This window comes from Anopheles ziemanni, chromosome 2 (genome assembly GCF_943734765.1).
Source record: "Anopheles ziemanni chromosome 2, idAnoZiCoDA_A2_x.2, whole genome shotgun sequence".
Taxonomy (NCBI): Eukaryota; Metazoa; Arthropoda; class Insecta; order Diptera; family Culicidae; genus Anopheles; species Anopheles ziemanni.
In genome coordinates, this window is record NC_080705.1 from 52,223,191 (window position 1) to 52,249,304 (window position 26,114).

Consider the following 26,114-nt stretch of genomic DNA (forward strand, 5'->3'; position numbering starts at 1 on the left):
CAATGCAACAACAACAACAACCCCCTCCAATGCATCAACCGGCTGCCCCAGCACCAACGACGACGGCTACGACAAACGGTGGTCAACCTCCACTACAAACCCTCAACCAACAGGGTCCACCGGGAGTGGGAAAAGTTCCATCCACTGTCCTTCCCGCATCGGTTCCTTACGGGCAAGCACCATCGAGCAAGCGGCCAATGTATCCATCTATGGCCAAGGCAGCCTCCCAGTTGTCCCTCGGTCAACCTCAATCTCAGATGAACGCGAATTACGGTGCAATGGGGCCGCAAAATCCTCAACCGCCTGGGCCAATGCAGCTACAACAGCAGCAACAATTCTTCCAACAGCAGCAGCAGCAACAGCAGCAATATCAGCAACATCAGCAACAACAGCTACATCATCTGCAACAGCAACAGATACAGCAGCAGCAACTGCAGCAGCAAGCTGCCTATGCACCACCACCCGTCGGCTATCCCGCCGATCCCAGCGGTAACGTCGTGCGGTCAGGGTTCAATCGGATGTGGGGCAACAATACGGTCGATTTGCTACAAAACCGACACGTCCTGCCGACGGATCGCGTCCGTCCACCAACGATACATTTGGTAAACCCCAACCAGGAAGCGGCCAATTGTAATCCAGAGTGAGTTGAATAAGAGTGGAGTGTTACGCGTTGTCGTGAGCGACTTAACCATGAACCCTTTTTGACTGCTTTTTCTCTTGTGCAGCATATTCCGTTGTACGCTGACGAAGATACCTGATTCGTCATCATTGCTCCAGAAATCGCGTCTACCGTTGGGCATTCTTATTCATCCTTTTCGAGATTTGAATGTAAGCAACCGGGTTTGCTCGAGTGTGTTGGGGTGTATTTTATAATTCAAATGATCTCAATCCTTTCCCATTTAGAATCTTCCCGTTATTTCCTGCAACACGATCGTACGCTGTCGAACGTGCCGGACGTACATCAATCCGTTCGTGTTTTTCACCCAGGAGAGTAAAAAATGGAAATGTAACCTGTGCTACCGGGTGAATGAATGTAAGTTACGATGGTGGTGGTCTATTTGCTGTTCCGAACAGTATCGGTAATTCAAATCTCGCCCGAAATTTCCATAGTGCCTGACGAGTTCCAGTACGATCCACTAACCAAAACCTATGGCGATCCGAGCAGACGGCCTGAAGTGAAATCAAGCACCATTGAGTTTATCGCTCCGTCTGAATACATGGTATGAGTTGCAATCATAAGAGGAAAGATGAAAAATTGATTTCTCTCTCTCTTTCTTTACCCCTCTTGTTTAGCTTCGTCCACCGCAACCGGCCGTTTATTTGTTCCTACTAGACGTATCGTCGCTTGCGCAGCAGTCAGGTTATCTGAACACGGTGTGCAACACGCTCCTGGAGCATCTGGAAAACCTTCCGGGCGATGCGCGCACCCAAGTCGGTTTCATTGCCTACAACAGTGCAATTCATTTCTACAACATCGCCGAAGGATACAACCAGCCGCACGAGGTGACGGTTCTGGATGTGGAAGGTACGTGGGTGGGCAAATGTGACCGTACCTTCTTTTGATAACATCGTTTTTTTTCTCTCTAAATGCTCTAGATGTTTTTTTGCCGTACCCGGACAATCTGCTTGTTAATCTGAAGGAGTGCAAAGAGTTAATCAAGGAACTGCTGAAACAACTACCTAAACGGTTCGAACACACGCACGACACGCACAGTGCATTGGGGGCAGCCTTGCAAGTAGCGTTGAAGCTTATGGTAAGTGAGCATAGCATTGAACAACTTACTTGTTTTTGCTTTAGAATGGCAGAAAATTTCACAACATTAATACATACAAAGACATGGGTTAATATAAAAGAATGATAGCGTCTCGGAAAAGAGCGGTCAAAACGACCCCTAAAAACCGTTTGGGCCTGATCAAGTTGATTCTAAACGCGACGCGAAATAAAATGACAGTGGCCAACGGATTGCTCTCTTAGTTCTAAATCGTTGCGTTTAGTAATGGCTGAGTTTTTTTTCTGATACTTAACACGTTGCGTACTAAGCGTTTTAGCACAATTTTTAGTACAATCTTTTTAATTATAATTTGTTTATAATATTTGTTAAACCGATTGTTTTCGAAGGCCAAGCAAAAACTTAGCTTAGCAAATTACTTATTTTTAATACAACTATAAATATTATGTTGCATTTTCATTTATTTATGAGTCAAAAACTTTTTAGAACTAGAACTGATGTCACCCACATTTGGGTGACGCGATACGGAACGTGTTAAAGCCATTTTTATCTGAATATTGCGACGCAAAGATGGGAAACAATGTATACAATCGTTACACACCCTGTATATCAGTTTCGTGGCAAGATTAGAATTTCCTTTCACTCTCTATGTGGGTCATTGGCAGTCAAAGTGTTAATATAGCTTTGTATTTAAAGAAACGTTTTTCTTAAAAAAATACTCAGCTGTTGTTAAGGTTACTATCAATGTTGTTGTAACACAAATATACTTTGTCTTAGTAATATTTTTTTCCTTTTTTTAAAATGATTCAACCTCTTTTTTAAGGATAGAATTTTTCCAAATACTTTTCATTCATTTTTGTGTTTTTTTTTGTACTGCAGACTCCGTCAGGTGGACGTGTAACGGTGTTCCAAACATGCCTACCCAACCTCGGTCCGGGAGCATTACAGTCCAGGTAAAGTATTTCAACCGTTAGAAAGATAATCTGTGTTATTACGAATGCATAATGGTTAATTTTAATCTACAGGGAAGATCCCAACAACCGATCGTCCAAGGAGGTGGCCCATTTAGGCCCGGCTACCGATTTCTATAAACGACTCGCTCTAGAATGTTCTGGCCACCAGATTGCAGTGGATTTGTTTTTACTAAATAGCCAATACTGTGATTTAGCTACAATTTGTAAGTACTATTTCGGTGGAATAACGACATTATATGTATTAACCTGTTTCTTCTGCATTATTGTTTCTTATGTTCTGATAGCTGGAATTAGCAAATTCAGCGGTGGTTGCATGCATCATATTCCGCTGTACAATGAATCTAAACCTCAGCTGGTGAAAACACTGCGCAAGTCCCTCGATCGGTATCTGACGCGCAAGATCGGTTTCGAAGCGGTGATGCGAGTGCGCTGTACGCGCGGCCTAGCGATTCATACATTCCACGGTAATTTCTTCGTCCGTTCGACGGATCTACTGTCATTACCGAACGTTAATCCAGACGCGGGCTTCGGCATGCAGGTGAGTACCGCGCGGTCGCACTGCGTGGTGAGGAAGGGCAATAACTATGATCCACAACTCCCCTCCGCAGATAACGTACGAAGAAAGTCTGGCAGAGTTGAAATCGGTGTGCTTCCAGGCGGCACTTCTCTACACGAGCAGTAAAGCCGAGCGGCGCATTCGTGTGCATACGCTCTGCATTCCGGTCACGGCTAGCCTGACGGAGGTGATGTACTCCGCCGATGTGCAGTGTATAGTCGGGCTTCTATCGAAGATGGCCGTAGACCGTTCGCTCAGTTCCAGCCTCAACGATGCCAGAGATGCCTTTATCAATGCGACCGTCGACATTTTCAGTGCGTTCAAGATTGCGCAGAATCTGCCCCAGAACTCAGGTACCATCGTGGCGCCCGAGAACCTTGCCCTGCTGCCGCTCTACATACAGGCCATCTTGAAGCATGTAGGTGTTTTTTGCGCTTACCTCCCGAACTGCTGGACATATATAACCATTTTCTTTATCTTTACTTTTCCCACCCCTATCGATTGCAGCCGGCATTCCGCACCGGAACAAGCACTCGACTGGACGATCGGGTGTTTGCCATGTGTGAAATGAAGACGCTTCCATTAGATCAGCTGATGCGGTATATCTATCCGGATTTCTACGTGCTAGACTGTTTGTTCGCTCCGGCTGGGAAGGGATACGTCGACGAAGGACAGCGACCTGAGCCACCGCGGTTACAGTTGTCGGCGGAAAAGTATGTCGATACCAACGAAAGGTTAGAAGAGTAGTAGAGTTGTATTTATGTTGTCTTGTTTTTTGTCATCCGTTTCCTTAGGTTGGACTCCCGATCAATGTTTTTACTCGATTGCGGTGCGCATATGTTCATTTACATCGGTTCCAACGTCGCGTCCAGCATTGTTCGTGATATTCTGGGTAGGTGTACAAACACTCCGTCGAGTTTCTGAGAAGCATAACCCCTAATGATCACATCTTCCCTTTTTCGCTTCATCAGGATACAATTCAGTTGCCGAGATACCCGATTTTTGCATAGATTTACCTTGCCGGGAGACGGAAGCGAGTACGGCACTGATCAACTTCCTGGATGCTTTGAATGAAGAAAAACCATATTCGGCGTATGTGCAAGTAATTCGGTAAGTTAAAAAAAAAATTGATATGAAATGTAAATATTTCTGACCGGTATTCTTTTCCACTTCCACCCTTCAGCGATACCAGCCAATTCCGGTCAATGCTGGTAGAAAAGTTCGTCGATGACCGAAGCCCCAATGTGCTTTCGTATTATGAGTTTCTACAGCATTTACGGACGCAGATAAAATAGTTGCCAGAATTCGCTGTGACCGGTTTTACTAGCAGTGATGGTCGATGGTTGGGACGGAATGGTGGTTAGCCGGTTTTGTTATTGGTTTTGTTCTTTGGTATTCTTTAAAAAACAACCACACATCCTAGCTAATTTTTATAAACCTTGAACGCTCTCGGAGCTGCTCTCAAACTGGGTGAATAAATGGAACATTGCCGTGCATGCTATCATACATGCGAGATGTTCGTTCATTTATCATTACAAATATGCTGAAACATATTTCAAATAGTTTTTAAAATTTATACTCTCAAACCAGAAGCAGCAAAAGTAGTGGGGAAAGGAACAAAATAATAGAAAACGATCTAGCTTAACGTATGAATTTTACAGTTGTACATGATCGATTGGAAGTGGCAATGCAATCACTGGCTTATAAAAGTTGATTCACAATGCAGTCTACAATCGTGGAGCAGTAGTAAGAGGTTGATCCATTGATTAAGGAGCGTGTTTATGTAACAAAACTTTAAACTGCAACGGTCGGTAATATTCGTAATGTTACAGATGTGTATGATGTCGTTCTAAAGTTCGCTAGCGATAGGGATGAAAGGGAAGCCTCCGTTGCAGAAAATTCAAGTGCATATAATGAAAATTCAATAAAATAGTCTTAATTTAGGAACAACAAATCATCGATGAAACGAAAGATACATGCGAACCAAAAAGTCATATGATAGTAACGCTGTGCAGATGTATTAGCCGAAACACATGTGCACACGTGCGCGCACATACAGACATACACCCACACACAACGTACATACAAAAACTTATGAGTAGATGATATGGAACAATCCACATGGATTTATTTGAGGACGGTAGGCTACAGGGTGATGAGTAAACATTTATTACGTATAGATAAATAAAATGTTTATGAATACTAGTAAATTTTCTTCGAATTGAGACCTCATTCTCATAGACGGGAGCCTAAAGATAGAAATCAATTACACTAGGGGAATGTGACGAAGCAAACACAGCATCGGTAGAGGCACGTTGTAGATCGTTTGAAGAAAGTAATACACAACATAACTCCAGCACATCGCCTCGAATGGTTCGCATTATATTAGCAATCGCGCGTTGTTACGTAGTAACGGACAGCGGTCCGTTATGACAGGATATAATACACATTCATAGCTAGACATACCGGTGGAAAATGGTTTGGGAAATACTCTTACAATAGTGTACGTTCGGGGCTAAAGTTAACAATTGACGCTGTAGATGGCTGGTGACGACTGACCGTTCGCGACTTGTACTGGAACAGTGGAGTTAGTTGTTAATTGCACATCATGGATGCCGAAGTTTTGTTTCCTTTTTTAATGGTTGATTGCTTTAGGGTAGGTCACGTTTTTGTTTTGCAAACGACAGCTATAGTGAACGGTTAGAGTTAGAACGCTTTGCGAAATTGGGTACAGGAGCCAGGAAAAAAACACACACACTTACCCATACACACACGTTTGATACATCCGCATATTGTTTATTTAGACAGTTCCAGGATTCTGTTGATGGTCGAAACGCTTTCAGTATATTTGTTAAGTAAACTTTGTGTGGCTGTGTGTGTTTCATTGTTCTCCTAATAGAAGTTTTCTTTAGTTGATCAGGTTACGAATGACGAAAAACTTGTACCGTTTGCATGAGAATCCCGGGCCGTTAGTGGTGTCTTGTTTGTTTGGCAGGCTCGACTAAGGTTAAGGTGGCATAGTTCGACTAGGCCCACCCGAATGAATGTAATTTAAGGGGTATCTCAAGTATTGGTGTATTGTATATCTCTACCGTGTAAGGACCATATAAACAATAGTTAAATTATCAATGAAATCAAATGTGTTGCGAATATTCATTTATGTTTCTATATGACAAAGAAGTTGTTCTTTTGTCTGCTAATGCCGGTATAAAAAATGTTTTAAAATATTTTGCTATTTTCAGTATAATGCCGCACAATTTTTTCCCATCCGAAATGAACGCTGTTGAGGTATAGTGGCAAAAGAAGTATCAATCAATGGACCGCTCATGGCGCAAAAGCCGTACTGGAGTAAATCCTCGCAGAAGAAGAAGACACACATACAGAAAACATTACATTACAAATGTTTTCTGACAACTATGACGTTCTGACAGCATTTCTTTTAATCCCAATTACTGCAATGATTGAAAGTTTTGCCGGAACACGGTCTTGTGGGCAGTTCAATTTTCGCAATGAGAAAGTAGGGTTTTTGGCAATCGATTTGAAGTGAAAAACTCCAAATTGTTCCCACCGGAAACGAAAAGGGTTAATATTGGTTCGTTTGCTTCAAGTCGCTACAGCCATGGAGAGAGCCAGAAGATTCCAAACTATTCAATGGGAAACAATCATAAAGTATGGTAGAATTAATCTTTCCATATTTTGTTGGCTGTAATTACTTCTGGCTTTATTTAGGCAATATTATCACGAGAATTGATAGCTTATCGGGGACCAAACGCAAGGGAAATCGACGTAAATGGTGAGGTAGTTGGTCGTATCCCTTGAGGCAACCGGATCCACTTTCCAAGCAATCTTTCCAATACCCTGAACGCTGTCGACTATTTACCATGCGGTCCATTCTAGAGATTAATTAACACCTGTTGCTTGTTTGGTTCCTCTCGTTGAGCAGGACTATCCTATGATGCTGTCTACCATCTACCACGTTGGTGCGGTAAAATGATGAAGTTTATGATTGACGATATCGAGATCAAATGGAGCATCTTCGTTAGATGGCAACCGATGCTGAACTGCATGCTTACACCTGAGCTGCTTCTAAATTGGCTCTACATCCATCTACCTAGGAGAGCAGCTAGCTAGCTATTTGTTTCTCTTAAGTACCTATATGGATTGCCACCTGCAGTGCTTGGCTATTAGAGTTTCGATACGTATAGTATATGACATCAACATTTATTGTGTTGTCGGTTCGGATGAATTCGTTGATAAAAATGTGCTTTCCATGCGAACCAATTGCATTTTATTTTACAACTTTACAATTTCAGACGATTGAAGGAACGTTACCAACCGCCACTTCAGATAGCAACCGATCGAGGTTTCTTGAACACGTGCACACGGGGCGTTTGTCGTGAAAACTTGTTCACCCGTTAGCTCCACTTCCAGTGCTCCGCCGAAGGATTCAGTTATTTCCGGATCTTTATTAAATATTCAACGACATGCCCGAGCCATTAATAATCACGGTGATTATCGAGCCACTTTGGAATGCAAATTACGCCGAGTCACAAGCGATGTTTGCTGGTTAACCAGCGTCACGATAATAAATTGAGTATTGACGCTCCAGGTCACCACTGGCGTACGGCAATGACATGTACAGGAGGGTGGCCATCACCTGGGACATTTTTCCATATTTAAATGGTTGTTATCCGTGTCTTTAGCCTGAAGAATTTACATAATCTACGGAATATCACTTAAAGGGTACAATATAAATAATTATATTTAATTAATCACCAAATACTATTAATGACCCTTATTTTTATTTATTTATAATCTTACTGTTATTTGCATCGAGGGCTCTATAAGCTCTAAACATAAACTTAATTAACTTTTTTTTTATTGAGGTCAGAGGAAGCAGAATGGAAGGGATTAAGCACCAGAGGAGAGAATATGAGAACAGTATCGGGGAAGAGAGGGATTGAAGTCAATCAGACTGTGCGCATAGTTGAAGGCATACAGTGCGCGGAGGAACGGTTCATTTTGGCTGTAACGGGTGAGACGACGGGGGATTGCCAACGGAGGCCTTCGCGTTTAGGACTTCATGTACTGCGATAATGTTAACTCAATCTGTTGAGTTTGGTTTTCATGCAACAATTTCTAACATCATCAGTCCTAGCACCATGTTAACCCAAAAAATCGTATGATACAAAAAATCAAATAAAATTGAAATATTTGTATATTTTTGTTAAAATTCCACGGACCATAAATACATAAATATGGCGGACACCAATTAACTTTGACAAGCAATAATTATCGCTTCATCAACTCGATTCCCTTTTAATGAGTTTTCATTGCGATAGGCGGGTGATTCATTGACCCAATCGGAATGTTTGGTGCCATTCAATTGAATCAATTTACGTCGATCATATTTCCGTTTCCCGTAGACCAAACCAATTTCGCAAGATACGTCAGGGTTGGATGGGAATCTTGTGGATTTATCTCTTATTTCATGCACTCAAAATACAGGCCATACTTTTCCCATTTTCGCTTACATTTATATTTGAAGTGTTTGCAAATTGCAACGATACGCAGTCTATAATTTAATTGGATCGGGAAATTGGCTCGTAGCGTGTGTTCAAAATTTTACTATTGACCTGAAATCATTGATAATTTCAAAAAGTATAATTAATTAATGACAAAAAACTTCGTTTCATCTAAGAAATATTCAATTTTCAGAGTTTCGAAGGAAAACTTAAACTCAAGTGATAGTTGAAATAATAAAATACTGTATGCACAACCCAATGGTAAAAACTGCTACAAACTATTTTTGTTACCCAATGCATGTTATACAGGTATAAACCTCGCATAAAACGATTCAACTATCTTGATAATAAACATTGAATGTTTTATTTCGTATATGATTGTTCATCAGATATTCCATTTTCCATTAGTCGATTGAATGAAGCGTTATCAATCGAATCGAAACTGGTGAGTTCACATTAAATTGATGAAACTGATATGCTTCGAAATAATTTCTTCATATTACACTCTTACTCTTTGAAAAGATCTACTATTTCATTCTACATGCGTGTGCATTATTTACCACGGGACATTCTACTTGTCCAGATTTTGCAGTTAAAACATTGATCGTATTTGGACTTTTACCTTCCATTTTGACTAGTACCAATTTTCGCAACATCCGAATTCAAGATGTTATGAGAGCAATAATGTTCTAGCATTTTTTCTAAGAACAACCAACTCGTTTCCCGACTACCACATAATGAGGTAATGGATATGAAACGATTTATATTCATGTGTGCACCAAAGAAACGCACGATAAAAGCATTGAAGGCAGGAACCACTCTTGTTTGTCTGGAGATTTATTTCGCATACATAATCGGAAAAGCTCTATAAAAAGCCTTCCCGTTGTAGATATTATGTTAATTAAAGGCTTATGTTAATTCAGCCGCAGTTGACAGTTTATTCAATAAAGCTGGAATAAATGAAATTTAAGTAGGTGATGCAAGAACTTGGAAATTAATACCACGTAAAACATCGTAAAGTAGCATCAACATGACGTAGCTCTAAAATGCAATAGCTACCTACAAAAGAATAGTTCATTTAATGTAAAAATGTCGCCAAACGTTGGCACGGGAAGCTACCCTTGAGCCACGCAAAAGCACATAATCGAAACGCCACGTGTCATCAGTATACAGTTCCGCTTGATCGAGGGTACTCAACCATTTTTAACCCATTTGCGAAGCGCAAATAGATTGTGCACATCGAAATGGAATTTAGGTTTTCGCTCGTACAGGGTGATAGACACTTTTCGCGTCCCCTTTTGGGACGGTATTTTCAAATTTTTCCACCACCAAAGCTGCCATGTCAATTCGCATTTAATGGTGGCGTTATCGCAAAGCGGGTAGCATGTGATGCAGAAAGGGTCGGTACGTGAAAATGGGAAAGAAATGACACCAACGGCAAACGGGAAGTAAGGTTGATTCTTATGTCACTGACAGTATCAATCATGACAACACTTAACGGTGCGGTGGGAGTCTCAGAGACGAGTTGCGGAGGTGGAGGGGAAAAATTTATGGGCTGACGGAGAAGGATGAGAATCTGCCGACATGTGTGGAATAGTTGGAGTTGAATTTTCCATTGCTGGTAGGAAAGGCCAATTTGCTAGCATCGATGTATGACAGCTATAATGCTCTTTAACGTAAAGAGTCACGAGAAAGGGTGAGCAATTGTATACTTTGTACTTGGAAATAGTACCTTAAGTTTTTTTTAAAAAAAAAAGATTGAAATCGCCTTTATAGTATAAGTTTTGACCACGTAGAATGGTGTACTAAAAATTAAATCATAAGCACCATCAAAGTCGGCACAACCGAGCAATCCAAGCATATTTGTATTGCTCTGTTGGCTTTCAGCAAACACTAATCTGTGGTAAAAAGACTAATGGTGATATCATTTAGCCAATGCTCCAAACCCATCAATCTAAATAAGGAATGGCGCGCGAGGAAAGGCACAACACGCGCCCGCAACAAACTGCCAAATGGCCTCCTTATGTAGCGACGAAAAAGTGCGCTAGTGGTCGAGGGCATATGTCACAGCTCGGGCTCGAGCCCAAACATAAAGGTACACTTCCGTTGAATCAATAATGCAGAGTACGTGGTGAGAATGGGGGTAACTAGGGTTGGTGTACAAATCGTTGGTGAAAAGCTCCGTGAAGACCTTCTCCGGAGAAGGTGATTTGGGTGGGGGGTTGTGTATACATTGTTGGTGAAAAGTCCAAAGACTTCCTGTGGGAGGAAAGGTTGGTTGTGAGACGGCAGCGTAGAACCATTTTCTATTCACCTCTGGCGGCTGGAAACGGACGTTGGGAGTCTATGTAAAATTTTCGGAAGTACAAGCCATATTATATTGTAACAAGATGTTTCCGTCCGCCGGTAGCCGACTGGTGGTACTTTCTGGGTGTTAAAGGTAGCACAAACAGAAATCGTACGATAAAAAAGACGCTCTTTACTGGACGGCGAAAATATTAGTTATATACAGCGTAACAGCAATTTGTTTCTGAATGGAACATAGACCTTGGGTTCTGTGAATGCAAAAATGAAGGAGGAAAAAAATTAAATAATTGAAAACGAGTAAACTTCAAAGTAAAAATTATATTCTCATGTCTCAATGTTGTAATGAAACTACCCGTAGCTATTGAATTTTAAGTTATGCTGGTTCTATTGTACTTAATTTGATTGTATATTTCTAAACACATTTAACGAATTTTTATCTCTGTGAAAGATCTGTGAATGGAAAAGAAAAACGAAGAATATAAAAATAACGATAATAATACTGATTCTCATTTTGGAACTAAATTAAAAAAGACTCTCTCTCAAATGAAAATGGCGATTGACACAGTTGTGCGGAAGAAAAAAAGGTTTTACATTTTGTATGTCACCATGTGGAAGTTTCTTTTATAAAACATTGAATGCGTAAAATCACATGTGTTGTTAGCGTTTTATGTGGTTTTATTGCAAAACTGCGAGCATTATTAGATTCATTGCACACAACTTAAAATCGTACACAAATTCATCCATCTTATGCACAAGCATAAACCACTGTGCGGTTGGGTCGCGCTACTTTAATTCCTAATTGTATAATTCAATTCATTTTCAACAAGGCGACACAAAACGCCGCCAAATAGGTTCCAAGCTTTGGTATCGTAATGAGGACGGACTTTGCGAAAGGAGGCAAGGTCTAGCGAAGGGCACGTCGTTCATAAGCGCATGTTTTTGCGAGGTGATAATGTTAAAAAAAAAAATATATCAACCATTGCGTCGCAAGTCGGGGTCGGATGGATGAAATTTCTTCATTTTCAACATGTTCTACTCCTGTTTGCTGGTTCGATGAAACGGAGGACGTTCTGTTGCTTTTGTTTCACAAATTTTCAGGTAATCTCATCAAACCAACGCTAGCAGCAGGCATGTTTGTTGTAGCTGAATTTCGTTTGAATGTAGGAACATCCGATTCCGGGCTCCTTCTGATGCGAATGTGGTACCGGGACGCGACAATCTGTATGTCTACATATTTACCTGCGAATGTGTGCGTATTTTGATTACGTGATTAATTTGCTAACTTTCCCGGTTATGAAAGTTCCCGGACGTATTGCTCGTCCCGGGCCGGGACCAGACTTTTCGGGGGGACCTGGGGAGGGATGCGAAACTTTTGCTACTCCCATCATCGTGAGTGCGTTTTTAACGACTCCTGAATGCGCAGTTATTTAACTGCGTTTTGATCGGGCTTCTTCATGAGGCATAAATAATGCTGTTGAAAGGTAAGTTAAAATTTGTTTGGATGGATCCCGTCGACAAGTTTGATGCCGATGTGAGCAACGATGAAGCGAGTCATGTGGAACATTTGAATTGCCAAATGCTACGCAAGGAAAATAAATATGACACGTATGATAAATGGTCACAATGATTGCAAATAAAATGGTCCATGTGGCAGTTTTAGTCTGATGATTATTTTTTCCATTTAAAATGCAATATTTTGTTAAATGTTATGAAATGAATATCTATAAGTCAAATCAACTCAGCTAAGAATTACCTTCCCCATTTTTAGTCGTGAAAATATGAACTTATTTTTACGTTTTCATTTTTAGAAATTGGATTCCGGTGCACACCTCATGTTTTCTTTGGAAAATATTAAAGTGTTCTCTAAAAGATAGTCGCGAACCCAAAAAAGCGTGACCCCAAAGAAATAAATACTACTACTAAATGATATATTTTGCAACTTTAAGGTTGACCATCCAAGGAAGAAAGAAAACCTCATTCACAGATGGCTTTCAAAATGCATTGGAATTAGAGTTGTGTAATTCAGATTCAGATTCATGAATCTGAACGATTTTTTTCATGATGTTCCAACATTAATGAATCGTTTAATGAGCGATTTACAAATCCCAAAGTTGAATTAATTTGAAAAGACAGAAAAGTAAAGCCCAAAACATGGGTATAGAGACACTCTTTTATATTTTATTTTAAAAGAATCTCAGGTGAAAGATTCATTGGAATGAATCTCTACACTACTCAAACACTAATTAGAATATTACAGTATATGTTATTCTGATCAAGCATTTCACTTTTTACTTCTTTCCTATATTCGTTAGAAATCAATTATCAAAAATATGTGTGCAATCGAAACCATTTATAAAACATTTAATTAGTCAAAATTGCTAAACAAAATTAGTGGAGAAAAACTACAAAAAATACTTTTGGAAGAGTAATATTTTTTTAATGAATACTTTGAACAAATAAAAAGTAAGGGGCAAAAATTTAGGTTTGATATTTGTTCAACGATTCCGCTCTGTTATCAACGTATTATTGACAAGATGTTTCTAGAAAATGTAGCATTGAGGAAGTTTTTAGAATGATTCTAACCAATTCGGGAAAATAGATGGTAGTGTTCTTACATATCTGTTTGAACAACAAATCGTTTACTAACTTTTCCATTTCTTCGTATTTTCTCGTTTTAGTTTTGCAAGTGTTTAAATGCGTCGGAGAATTGATACCCTGTTTATCCAAGTTTTATCTTCGGCATAGGTATTTACGGTAATAACTATATAATGGCGTACAGCAATAACTATATAATACTCTCCCTTCTGCGGGTCGTTTCGTTGGGGGAGGACTATAGCTTTGTCCCATGGAAACTCCAGTGAGCTCCGGTGGGCTCCGGTGTCCTTTTAGTGCGGTGTGAAATGTGAATATTTGTTCGCGTACCAGGGTTCCACGGAGTAAACGATGGGTGTGCTGTGTGTTTGTTTACCTGTGTGTAATTCAGGGCTTTGTCACTTTCGTTTGCATGCACGATGCCTCGTTCGGATTTCTCACCGGTGGACTTTTATTAAACCGACGAATGGTGTATGGAAACCGAAACCTTATCCAACGGTTTGCTGGTGTGGTGCAGCAAAAACAAAACGCGGTAGTGACGCTCCTGGATGTTTTAAAGCACTTTTTGAATTGTCGTCATTCTAAAAACAAAGCTACATCACGAACAGAAACGAAATGGAGCTGGATTGAAATATTCCTATTCCAAGCATGTAATATTCTGATTGTCTATGTAAATTGTTAGTTATTATTTAATCTCGCCATATTGTAGTGCTATGAATGTTGTTCTGCATCTTTATTAGATGATAGAGCGCACCAAACCGGCACACCAAATGTATGGTGCGGCAAGGAAAACTCATCGTCCGCTTTTTCCGAGGCTTCAGAGCGTCGGAATGCTATATATAGCAGTACCCCAAAAGCTTCATAAATTAGCTGAAGTATCATCGTAAACAATCATACTTACTTTCCAACCATAGCTCGAAATCCCTATCATGGTTTTCCCGCTTTTCGGGCAACTATCCTGTTTCCGCGGTTCGAGCGAAGCAAAATATTATTATCTCGGTGCAGCCCGGGAATCCCGAAAAGTGTAGTAGTTCTCACGAGCGGCCATAGCTTGACCCATTTTTCCGTTATGTTTTACTGTTTTGTGCTAGCTTTAAGATTCAGATCATTCAAATTTAATTTATGGCGTGTAATTGGATGTACCATTCACCCTCCGTATTTTGTTCAATGACTAGTACTATGAGTGCTTGACTCATTGAAATTTTATTCCACTAATCAAATATACACCGTTCTATAGACTGTTTAAAAATTAATTATACCGCTGGAATCTGCAGCTCAACTCGGTAGAATTTGGTAAACAACAAACGCGGCGAAGGAAGCAAATACAAACGTTTGCTTCGGAGCGTTAGTGCGAAGGTTGTGCAAACAATTTTCATAGCGACTTTTCTAGGTTAATAGTAATTGATTACCTGTACTTTAGAAACCGTTTCCAGACCTTTGACTTACGCGGGTTTGTTTGGTTATCAAGTCAAACGGTTTCTCAAGCTCACGATGATATTTTAATAGTTTCAATGAGTGTTTGAAGACTTTACTAGTCTTGTGCAGATTTTTAATTACATGTTTTTATCTGAAGAAAATAAAAAAACACTAAAAATTTATAAGTTCGCAGGTGCAGTGAAGCATAGAAGAAACTAATGATTCCTGAATCATTTTTCCATTTGCAAATTAATTCATATTAAACACATGATGCAACTTTCACTCATTTTTATTACATTTATCAAACTTAATTTATTATCAACAGCTACATGACTCAAATTATTCGTCATGGTATGCTTATATTTTACAATTTAATCTTAGCCTCGTCAACATTGAATTAGCATGCATTTTGATGTGTCATTGGAGCAATTTCATTATTTTAAAATATCAGGAGTTCGTTAAGAGCCTTCAAGAGGTGTCGAATTTTACCTCACTCGTCAGGATAGCCACAACATCATGGATTGAATCATTTTTGCAACGAGTAACTCGCAATGAATTTTCCTGTGTTGTATTTTAGGTATTTCATTAAATTGAGATATAAATTATATAAAATGTCATCCCCGACTCTGAAACCTATTATTGGTAAATGGTTTATAAAACTAATGTTCCCGACTATGGGCACCACTGTTTGTTGACGATTATGATACGCTATCATATCTGGAACGTGTTTCACGTGTTCTATATTCACGATAATTGATTTTCCTGTATCAGTTATACCTGAAGATATTAATATGCGCTACTGGCGTAGCTCCATGAGCCTAAGGTCGGTCTATTGCTGAAAATAACGGTTGAGTTTTACACCAGGTTTGGAAACCGGTGATCCAATGCCCTACAGGATACGCTCGAATAGAGTCAGCAATCCTTCGACAGGGAGCCGCAGCCCAGGAGGCTGCCCGTATCGATTCTTTCGACCGAACAAGCCTACCTTCCCTGTGTGTGCTGTTCTTTCCGGGTGGCGGTTTTCGGGCATTTTTCTCGGCCCGGAACGATGAGCCCGGCTTGGGCCGACGGTCACGGTACAGCGGAGTTTTAGTTCAGCTTAATGGATTTCCTTCGTAGCAGCTCAATATGAATAATTTAGTATCTATTCTGCCCATCTTCCTCCGCGAATCGGCGGAAGGAGTGCAGACGTAAATGGTCCGGTTTTCCGGTACGTAGCTGCAGCGAAGCCGTGTTTGACGCTTAGCTTTAGAGAAAACGCTGCGGTTCGTCGTGAGACCGGCACCGTCAGTGTCCCGCTTTGTGGCCGCTTTCCACGCGCGATAGGCCACTCCATAGAGAGCGGCGGATGGATGGATTGATTGGATCAAGCATCTCCCAGTCACCGCTGGTTTGCGGATCGATAGATGTGTGGAAATAAAGGAATCTTAGAGCACGCGATTTTTCCGCTCGACAAGTTTTTCTCCGAAAGTCGTTCGATTACTTCTATTCAGGCTTGTTCATGTTCATCAAACATGGTGCGGTTTGCTGTAGCTAGGGAGGGAAAGAAAAAAACAGCAACTGCCACACAATCCATCGTGATGCCATCATTTTGCAGCCCATCAGCGGTCATTGAGATGGTGGGCTGAAAATAAGCTGGATTTCCAGACCGACCAAAAGCGACATCTTGGTGCAGTGATGATTCGCGACCACTTAAGGTTCGATTGAGCACAAAATGTGCTGAGTGTTGACGGATTTATGCTTCATGAATAAGGCTTTTCTATTGTTCACAATACGTCCCGTGCCCTTGGGGGTAGAGGTGGTTAAGTTTGACTACAATTTATTCAAGTGTATCTTCATCGGAGGGTCATGGCGGTTCTTATTTTTTTTTCTCTAGTATCCCACTCAAGCTGCCATATCATTTTTTTTTAAATTTTTTTCAACATTTCAATCGTATAATACACTTTACATACTGTACAACTTTTGTCATTGTAGTAATTATTTTCTATGAGAAATGATTAATTTGTGGAAAATAAATACTATGTTTTAACATGCATAATACCATCTAAGAAGTTTTGAGCCTGTTCTCAAAAATCTAAGCTTTTTTAACAGTTCTACTTATAATAGAGGGGGTAGGGTAAATTCACTATATTAATTTGAATGAAGCAAAGATTCTTAATTTTCTTAACACAGATTCATATGAAATGGTCTAAATACAGTTATGCCATCACTACTTTTAACGTAATTGAATGATCATAATCAGTTAAATTAAAATAAAAAAAATCTACATCATCGTAATTATTACAGATTGCTTGCCATCCCCGTTATGAAGAAATATGCTACAACTAAGAGGAAATACAGAAATTGGTAAAAATAGCTAGTGCTGAATACACTACCCACTATTCACGATTAAAAGTTTATTTGATTAAGTTACTCAAACATTAACTTCACTGTCCCAGAACAAAATAAAGCAAACCATTGAGCGTATGTGTACGGCGTTTCGAAAGTGGCATTATATATGTTGTGCCAAATTGTTCACCTAATATATTTCCACTTTTGTTTCTTATATTCCGCTACGGTCAACCGAACCATCGAAAAAGCTGGTGCAAGTTTCCTCGTTCTTTTTTTTATCTTCCTCCAATTGCCAAACAGCTTTCGGAGAAGTTTGGAAAACTTTGCCCCCCAAGACGATGATGAAGATGAAAATGGATGAGAGTTGGCAAAGAATTATTTCATTACACTACAGTGCTTTGCCATGGTCGACGATCGAGTTCGAACTGTTTTAGTGAATTTTCCTGTTTGCGAGCATTTGTTTGTTGGTGTATTTGCGTCTATCTCGCATTTGGATTGGAATGATTTGGTCAGAAAAACATGATGACACTTTTTCCGTTTTCATTTCTTTCACATGAATCGTAAACTTAACCTTATCTTAGTGAGTATGTTTCAGAAACGTTTTAGGATGCGTTTCGTTCGTTATCGTTATCGAAAACTTCTAGAGAAAGAAGAAAACACAGTTTGAATCTAGTTTATTATTGTGTTATTTAACTTTTTCCTGTTTCTCGATGTATCTCTTGAAGATGAGTCTATTTGATTCAATTTCCGTCAAACCAATCAGCTGGCCAATTGGTAGTTGATGCCCTGGGAAATGATTGTTCATTTTGGGTCAAAAAATGCTGTAAGAGCTGAATCTATCACAACCAAGACAGACTCTTTCAAGCTGTTGTTTTTTTCGTGTTTTTAACTATATTTCACAGCATTCATGTTCGGGTCTTTTCAACTTAAAGATAAATGGGAGGACTACGTTGAAATGCTCCGTGTGTTTTGTGTAGCCCTTATGTGTATTATTTTATCTTTCATGCAACATGTGAAACGCAATAAGAATAACTAACTTTTAATTAATTTTCAACATTTTATTCCCATGTGCCAAGATGTACGAAATAATAAGCTAATATTTACGAAAACAGCAGAGCCAAATTCAGAATTAGATGTTTAAAGCAGTCCATCGTTTCCGAACCGCTAGGCATGTTTTCGCAGCGATGGAGATTAATCGTGCGCTTCATTTAATTCTCGGTCTTCCAATTTCGTAAACAGGGTGTTTTATCACAAATCGCTGGAGCGTCGATTAAGTGGGTTTTGGATGGTGCGACGTCGCAGGGCGGGTGATGGGTGCGGTGCGGTGTCGTGAAGGAAGAACCTTGGGTGGAAGTTGTTCATAATTTATATTCCCGCTCGCTGACTCGCATCGATTTACTGTCAGCTGTGTGCAAATGCGGGAGGCTGCTGAAATGCCACCTGAAATGGTGGTGGAAGAGATTACCGATGGCGACGGTCAGGTGTCGGAGAGGAAGTTGCTACGGCTCGGAAGTGGAAAGTTGGCCGACTGGGGCGTGCAGTTAACCTGGCTGAAGTGAACCATTCCGGGAATACTCGTATGCGGGACACGTCACGTTACATCCGCTCCATGCTAGACGAAGCGGAAATTGGAAAGGAAATTGTATCATATTCAATCAATTAAATGTAGCATCTTTCTATTGCTATATTTAGAAAGGCTGTCGCAAATCTCAATGTTGTTACGGGTCAGATGAACTCCCTATCGGAGCATGAGCGTCAAAGCTGCTCGGTCAGAGGCTAGGGTCACAGGATATGTTGCAATGATTGCTGGATAAGCCGAACTTTAACCATGGTTTGAAAAAGGAACTTTACCATGGCTTAGCTCTTTTTAAAAAATGCATCAGAACTTGTAAAAGTGATAAAAGCTTTTTGATCTTATTTTAGTAGCAAACAACAATATGATATCACTATATTCTGTGCTAATATAACATTATTCATTTATTATAACCATAAACTTGTCAATCGAGGTTCCTCCTAATTACCATTTATTTTTAACACTTCATACTTTACAACATGAACACTACACTAGATGATTGTCAGCTCTTGTAAGTATGCAAATATGTAAATGATTAACATATTGATTAATTAGTTTCTTCAAAATATTTGCAATAAATGATTTTGTGTGGTTAATTTTATAACAAAATCTAATTTCCACCAATATACCATATCCATGTGGATAAGTGCACAAACAACGTGAAAAATTAGCGTAGTTTGAGAATTATACATGAAACACCAGGCGTCTCCATCGAACTAAATTTATTTGAAACTAAACCCTTGTATTGAGTTTTCATCAACTGGTGGAACCAAATGAAACAACGTATTCGAATCTTAATAATACACAATAAGAATATTAATAATGAATCAAACAAACATAATACAATGTATGATCTCGGAGCGATCTTTTATCGTATTCGAATGCGATATTGCAATCGTGTATATTTAGCATTTGTGAAATTTATAAGAATTCTCAATATTTTATAAAATAATAGATGAGATGAGATGTTTATGGTTAGCAATTTCGATTGATCGTGAACAAGGCCCGAATGTAGCGAAATATGTACCGGTTTCCAAAACAAACCAAACTACTTTTGTTTGTTTCAAAGTTTTCTTGCAAAGTACTTATGGGCTTATGATATTAATAAAATAAGTCATACAACTACTAGATTCTGAAAACTGTCAAATTAAAGTTGCATTTATTTTAAAAGAGTAGTAACTAACATTCTAGAACACAATACGGCAAGGCGCGTAAACATTAATAAATAAAAATAACATTTTTGAATCATTTTAGAACCATGGTTTTGCTTAACATGTAGGTTTTAATCAGATATTTGCCAGCACTATTCATAATTAATGCTAGACTAGCAATATTCATTACAAGGATTTATTAGAAGTGAGCCCAAATTCGTTAAGCACACGAACAATGCCTCCAACAAACATTCTGTTATCATTTAAGACAATCATAAAAACTACCAGGCGCCTCCATTGCTTTAACCAAGCTTCTTTTCTTTTTTTTAGAACTGTTCCTTTAAGTTTTATAGCATTCAGTCGACTTATAAATATTAAATGTTTTAATCATTAATACTAAGATGGATGATAACAGTATTTAATAGTAGTTTTTAGATTTCTACAGTACCTAACACATTTAGTTAAATTGCACTTTTACTCCACAGAGAAACCGGTGCTGCTATTTGCACAAGTATAAATGAACAAAGATAAGCAGAGGTGGAGAATGTGCTGTCGGTTGATGAAATTGTAAACAACTAGTCTTTGGAATCGTTCCAACACTGCCACAGCGCAGTCATTTGTGCAGTCAAATGGTCGCGCAGCTGCCGGCAGAAAGGTTTTTGAGTGTAATAGACGTAGTCATAAGGAGATGCGTTTGTTTATGCCTCATCTCGAGACGCTTCCTTCCAAAACACACCGCAAAGCCCGAGAGGTGGTAGCGGTGATGGTTAAGCCGATACGCTTAGCCTAGGTCAACCGTGATTAAACAGTTGGCTGTCTGTGTGCGATACAGCGGAGGTGCCGAATGTAAACAAGCGTACACCATAAAACCGTAAAGAATAGAGACAGTTCAGAACGGGAGGTTACACTATAAAATGGTTAGTTGCAGTTTATTGAAGGTGAACATTTGGCACCAGTAAAAAGTAAACATTAACAAGTAATCACCACACTTGGACAAGGTTACCCGGGAAAAGTTGAGTATGTGTTTGTAGGAGTATAAACCGCAGAAATAATTATGCTGTTTAAAAGATATCTTATATGAGTTTTAAACTGAATAAATGGCAGTAAATATGTATTCAAAAAATTAAAATTAATATAACAAAAAGACTATACAACTTTTAAGGTAAGAGTGATTTTGAAATAAATATGGTTCTAAAACCAGCATTAAAAAGAATGTTTGCAATACTTTCGCTGAAGAACAGGTCACAAGTGGCAAACACCGTTATTCTACGAGCGCATTTACCTCTCGCGAGAGCATCTGCTGCGCTTACGCCACACGAATAGATGCTTCGGCTTTCTCTCGTGGGCAAGTTCACGCCGTTCGGTCGGTGCTCTCGCCATTTTGAACAAGCTCACATCACCCGATGCTGCGTGCTTATCTACTCGGCACGTTGTTCCACCTCTCTCCGATGCTCTTTTACTCCGGCATCAGCACTATATGGCATTACTGATACCACGAAACCACGGTGCGCTGTAACAGGTTGGTATCGTAAGTTTGGCGAGAACGGGTCAGTTCGAGATAAGCTTTTGCCCGGTGTGGTAGGGTACGGTTCGTTCAACAATTTCACGACACACCGTTTCAAACTTCATCCAACTCAGAGGTCAGTGTAAGTGTAAAATGTGACTGTGAAACGGGATTTTCTTTTCCACCGAAAAGAACACTAGTGCAACTGCCATGGAATTTAAAGGGTCACGAGAAGAAAATGGCTTTGCAAACCGCGACATCATGGTTATCTTTTGTGAATGGCATTCCTAAATTAAAGTTCCTCGTTTACGGAGCGCTGTGAAGATGGTATGCAGAATCCTGGCCGTGGTGCTACGCTAAAATCGCTGCTAAACGTTATACTTTTTGTTTCATGTGAACGGTGATGGATTAAAGGAAGCAACAAAAAAGAGTGGTTCAAAGCGGAACACGCTTCAACGCTAGTGGCTGCCTTTGTTTCAGTGTAATATAACACCATTCACTCATTAGTGCTTAAAGGTTTAGGGATGAGCATATCAGTCACTTCGATGAGTGAATAGCGCTTAGTGTTGAAGTGCGTTTGTGACGTCAGTGTACACAAGAATGTGTTATGTTTTTTTTAGGAGTAACATGAATAGAATTCTAAAAAAACAATAAACATAAAATTATAGAACTGTGCTCGCTACCATAAAGTTTTCTTGAAGGAAAAAATCATTATACATTTTTTTATAACACTGTCGCAAATACAGAAATTCAACAACAATTATGAAGTATTTTATAACTTCAGGGTTATAGTAAAATATTTTTTGGAAAATAAAATGATATGTTGAAAGCATAGTTTTTTTTAACTAAAAGGTAAATGAGGTCGTCATGATTAGGCCTTTTTTCTTGAGCCAATTTACAATAATATGTTACGAATGTGAACATCGGAAGGGCAGTAGCAAAAAACTACCTTAATGATTGAATAATTAAAATAATTTAAAAGCCGAATTAAAGTACCCAAATCAGCTTACTTGTTTTATAGAACTAAAGGTTATGCTACCATATATTTTAAGGTAATTTTATCATGCGCTCAAAAGCTAAAACTATAAGTTTAGTCTAAAGTTGGAAGTGTTTGTGATAAAAGTGAAATTTATACGTGTGAAGTTTTGGGGTAAGCTCGTCGCCACAAAATGTATTAAAAATATCGCATATTTTAAACCACTTGTGGTTATATTGAATAATGAAAAGAAGCAAGAAACTTTTGCAGTTTTTTTCTAAAAATAATTTCCAAAATCGTCTTTTCGTGTTTTATGAGAAAACAGTAAAAACAAATTTATTTTTAACCACACACCTTCCATATCGGATCGTAAACCGGATGCTTGTGAAGACCAACGGCTTTGTTTATTGAAATGCCTCCCTTCTTCACTTCATCATGTGGTAATCTAACCTAGCCGAAATTGTTTACTCCTGCATTATGTTCAACAACGGAAATCCAGAGCGTGGAACGGGGTTTGGGAGCATGCAAGTTCGTTTAATCGCTTTTGAGTGAGTCGATTTCACTAACTTCACCAAAAACCGTATGAAATTGGTTATATGGTTTATGGGATTGTTTATTTTCTACTTTTAAAAACTTAGTTTGTTTTTTTTTCAAATGGAAAACGAACGTTTTAAATGTCACAACTGTAGGCAGGTTGACAAATTGGTTCTCGTAGGGAATCAAAGTTGTTGGAACGAAATTACATGTAGCTTTCCGGAAACAGGATTACACTTACAGCCAGCAGACGATATTTACAGCTGCGGGATGCACCAAATCTAACCTATATTTTAATCCACACTTTCTCCGAGGACGCTTTGAGCACCGTTGCACTTATGTGGATGAAATTTCTCCCCAACACCAGGTGCTGATCTGAATAAATATGCATATTTAATTAAACGAAGAGCATCAGCTTGGTCGGTTGCGTTGTGTATTGCGTCGGGGGAGTTGCTGTACGCCACTTATCTCACTGGTGTGCGCGTTTTGCAGTTTGAATTTACTTTTTTTGTCGTTGCTCGCACACCAGCTTGGTGGGCATTACATTTTAACTTGGTTGGGCTGCTTCACTTGTTTACATGTGGCAGAGTAGGGATTTCCAAGCTGGTTTGGCCAAAGCTGGTTCTGCTGGTGCCAGCGGAGCGGGGGTAATAAAAAAGCAACCGACTTCAGCTACTTCAGTTCGACACGAGCTCTCCCCTTTGCTATATTTCTTGACTGGTGCTTGAATGCAAGCAAAAGCATACTATGCAGTAGAAGTAGGAAGATTTCGCTGTAAAGCATGTGAGTAGAGCGAAGGAAAAAGGAAAAACCAAAATAAACTAAACAAGATGCTCGAATGAACGCTTGACTATAAACAAGTGATCATCATTATATAAACAAACAACTCCATGTTCGGCTGCATGTATAAAGTGACGTGCGCTCGGTAAACCTTCACGACACTTCCTGGCCTTCCCTCCCTCCCTCTCCTTCCTTTTTTGTTGAACACCGGAGCAAGATTTTCCCAGAAGCACCGGGCGCCCCCATTCACGAACGACACGAACGTGATACGGGGTGACTTCAATTATTTTCCTATTATGAGCACACATTACACTGCCCCGGAAGAGTGTGCCGAGCAGAATCGAACAAGAGTCATGATGCTCACTAATGGTGTGCCAACAGCGGGACACTAGCTGACAATGTCACCGGCTGTAGGTTGGAAAGGCGACGAAAAAGAAAAATAACCTACAAGTTTCGCGAAGTAACACGATCTCGAATGCTGCTGTATCCATTTGTTGTCATCCGTTCCCGGCTTCCTTGGGTTCGCTGGGGAGCGTTTTCTTAGGCAAAGGCAGGCAAAGGGTGTTTGCCAGCGTTGCTTCCGGCTTCGCTCACCCGCTGTACGCCGCAGGGTTATCGATTATTTACAAAATTTTATCTGTTGGTATCTGAGCCACTGCTCGGCTACTTGCGGTAGGCAAGCGGTACCTCATGCTGCAGAAAGTTCACACAGCATATTGGTGACACCATTTGAGCTATTAGTTGTATTTGTATCCAATGTTGCAACATCTGCTGACATCTGATAGGGATATTATTAGCGCAAAACAAAACCATGAAACCAGCACTGACAGCTAGTGTTTTTTTTTAATTACTTATCACAAAGGTGTCTGAGCTTTAAGTAATTTTATTTAGGTATATAAGAGTTTTTGAAAGAATGAAAAATCATAAATGTAATTGCAGTGTTTTATACTTTATTTACTGTTGTAATATTAATAGCTAGGAGATATATTTGAGCTAGCTCAATAAAACCTAACTTAAATATAATCGTAAAAAATTTTCATCATGTTTCGAATGGTTAATTAAATTGAACAAACTTAGTGTAATGGTTCTCAATTTTTGATTTTTCAATTTAAATTTTTTTAATATACGACTTGAGACCTAAATGGATCTGATAACTAGTCTTCAACACTATACGGGAACGTTATGTAAAAAACGGTTGACCGAATCAGCAGACATATTTAAATCCGATGTTCAGTTCCTGATAAACTGTAGGCGTTAGCCATGCGATGCAATGCATCACGAGCACCAAAAAAACCATTATGACGAAAAGACATGCTCAACATATATCTGGATCAGAAGGCTTTACTTTGCGAAAAGAAACATAAGGTATAATATTTGTCACAATCAAATTGTCAACTATGTCAAACAAATCCTTCAGAATAAACAAGTCAAAAAAGGAGTGTGATATTGAGCTGCTGTAAAACATTCGTTAAAAGCATTAAAAGCATTACGATTGTGTGAATGTGAAAATAAGGTTTCTGAACTATCAGAATTATTTATGATATGTCTTCATTTTAGAAACATTAACAGCTCAGTTCTCTAATGCTGCTACTTATTAAAGTAGAACGAAAAAATAGACACAGGTACTAAAATAATCGATTTTATTGTTACGACTGCCTGTACCCGGGAATTCTTTTTTTTTTAATTAAAAAGAATCGTATTCAAAAGTCCCAATTAATTGTAAGTAACAATAAATGCATGCTTAGTTGTAGAAGGTTAATAACTGTGGCTAAAATATATTATAATATTTTCTATATAACAAAATAAAATACTTACTACACAATTGTTTTTTAAGAAGAAATTTTTGAAGAAAATTCAGACATATTTACTGAAGAATTATTTTATATTTTAAGTTTTTGGACCATGGCCGTATGTTTTGATTTATTTAGCCTTCAATTTTTAAATGTCGGACAAGCAATCATTCAATGCTGAGAATTTGAACACAAAAATCTAGCGGGATGAAATGTATCCCATATCCAGGAGCGCTGGTTGTTGAGGTATGTGAGCGAGACTCGTGACACATCAATGTATTTTTAATCAACAAGTTTAGCACCGAGTCTGAACAGAACAGCAACCTGTTTGGGTTCCCTGTAATATTTTTTGCGTTTGGCACCTCACCCAACTCA

General features: G+C 39.2%; 1 protein-coding gene across 1 annotated transcript; it reads left to right on the forward strand.

The window, feature by feature from the left end:
• The first annotated feature begins 193 nt into the window (after positions 1-193).
• LOC131282908 (protein transport protein Sec24B) lies at positions 194-4,857 on the forward strand. The gene is made up of 14 exons (XM_058312453.1): positions 194-640; positions 726-828; positions 904-1,033; positions 1,111-1,220; positions 1,294-1,525; positions 1,597-1,754; positions 2,610-2,683; positions 2,756-2,907; positions 2,989-3,242; positions 3,313-3,678; positions 3,768-3,973; positions 4,055-4,152; positions 4,232-4,370; positions 4,444-4,857. Exons 1-14 carry the CDS (start codon positions 198-200, stop codon positions 4,553-4,555), a joined length of 2,577 nt encoding a protein of 858 aa, XP_058168436.1. The 5' UTR covers positions 194-197; the 3' UTR covers positions 4,556-4,857.
• Positions 4,858-26,114: the final 21,257 nt, after the last annotated feature.

What these genes read in the sequence shown, in the direction of transcription:
- LOC131282908 (XM_058312453.1), top strand. Translation starts at nt 198, where the DNA reads ATGTATCCATCTATGGCCAAGGCAGCCTCCCAGTTGTCCCTCGGTCAA. An exon ending in GACGGTTCTGGATGTGGAAG is followed by an intron (nt 1,526 to 1,596) that starts GTACGTGGGTGG and finishes TAAATGCTCTAG; the next exon opens with ATGTTTTTTTGCCGTACCCG. An exon ending in TACAGGCCATCTTGAAGCAT is followed by an intron (nt 3,679 to 3,767) that starts GTAGGTGTTTTT and finishes TATCGATTGCAG; the next exon opens with CCGGCATTCCGCACCGGAAC.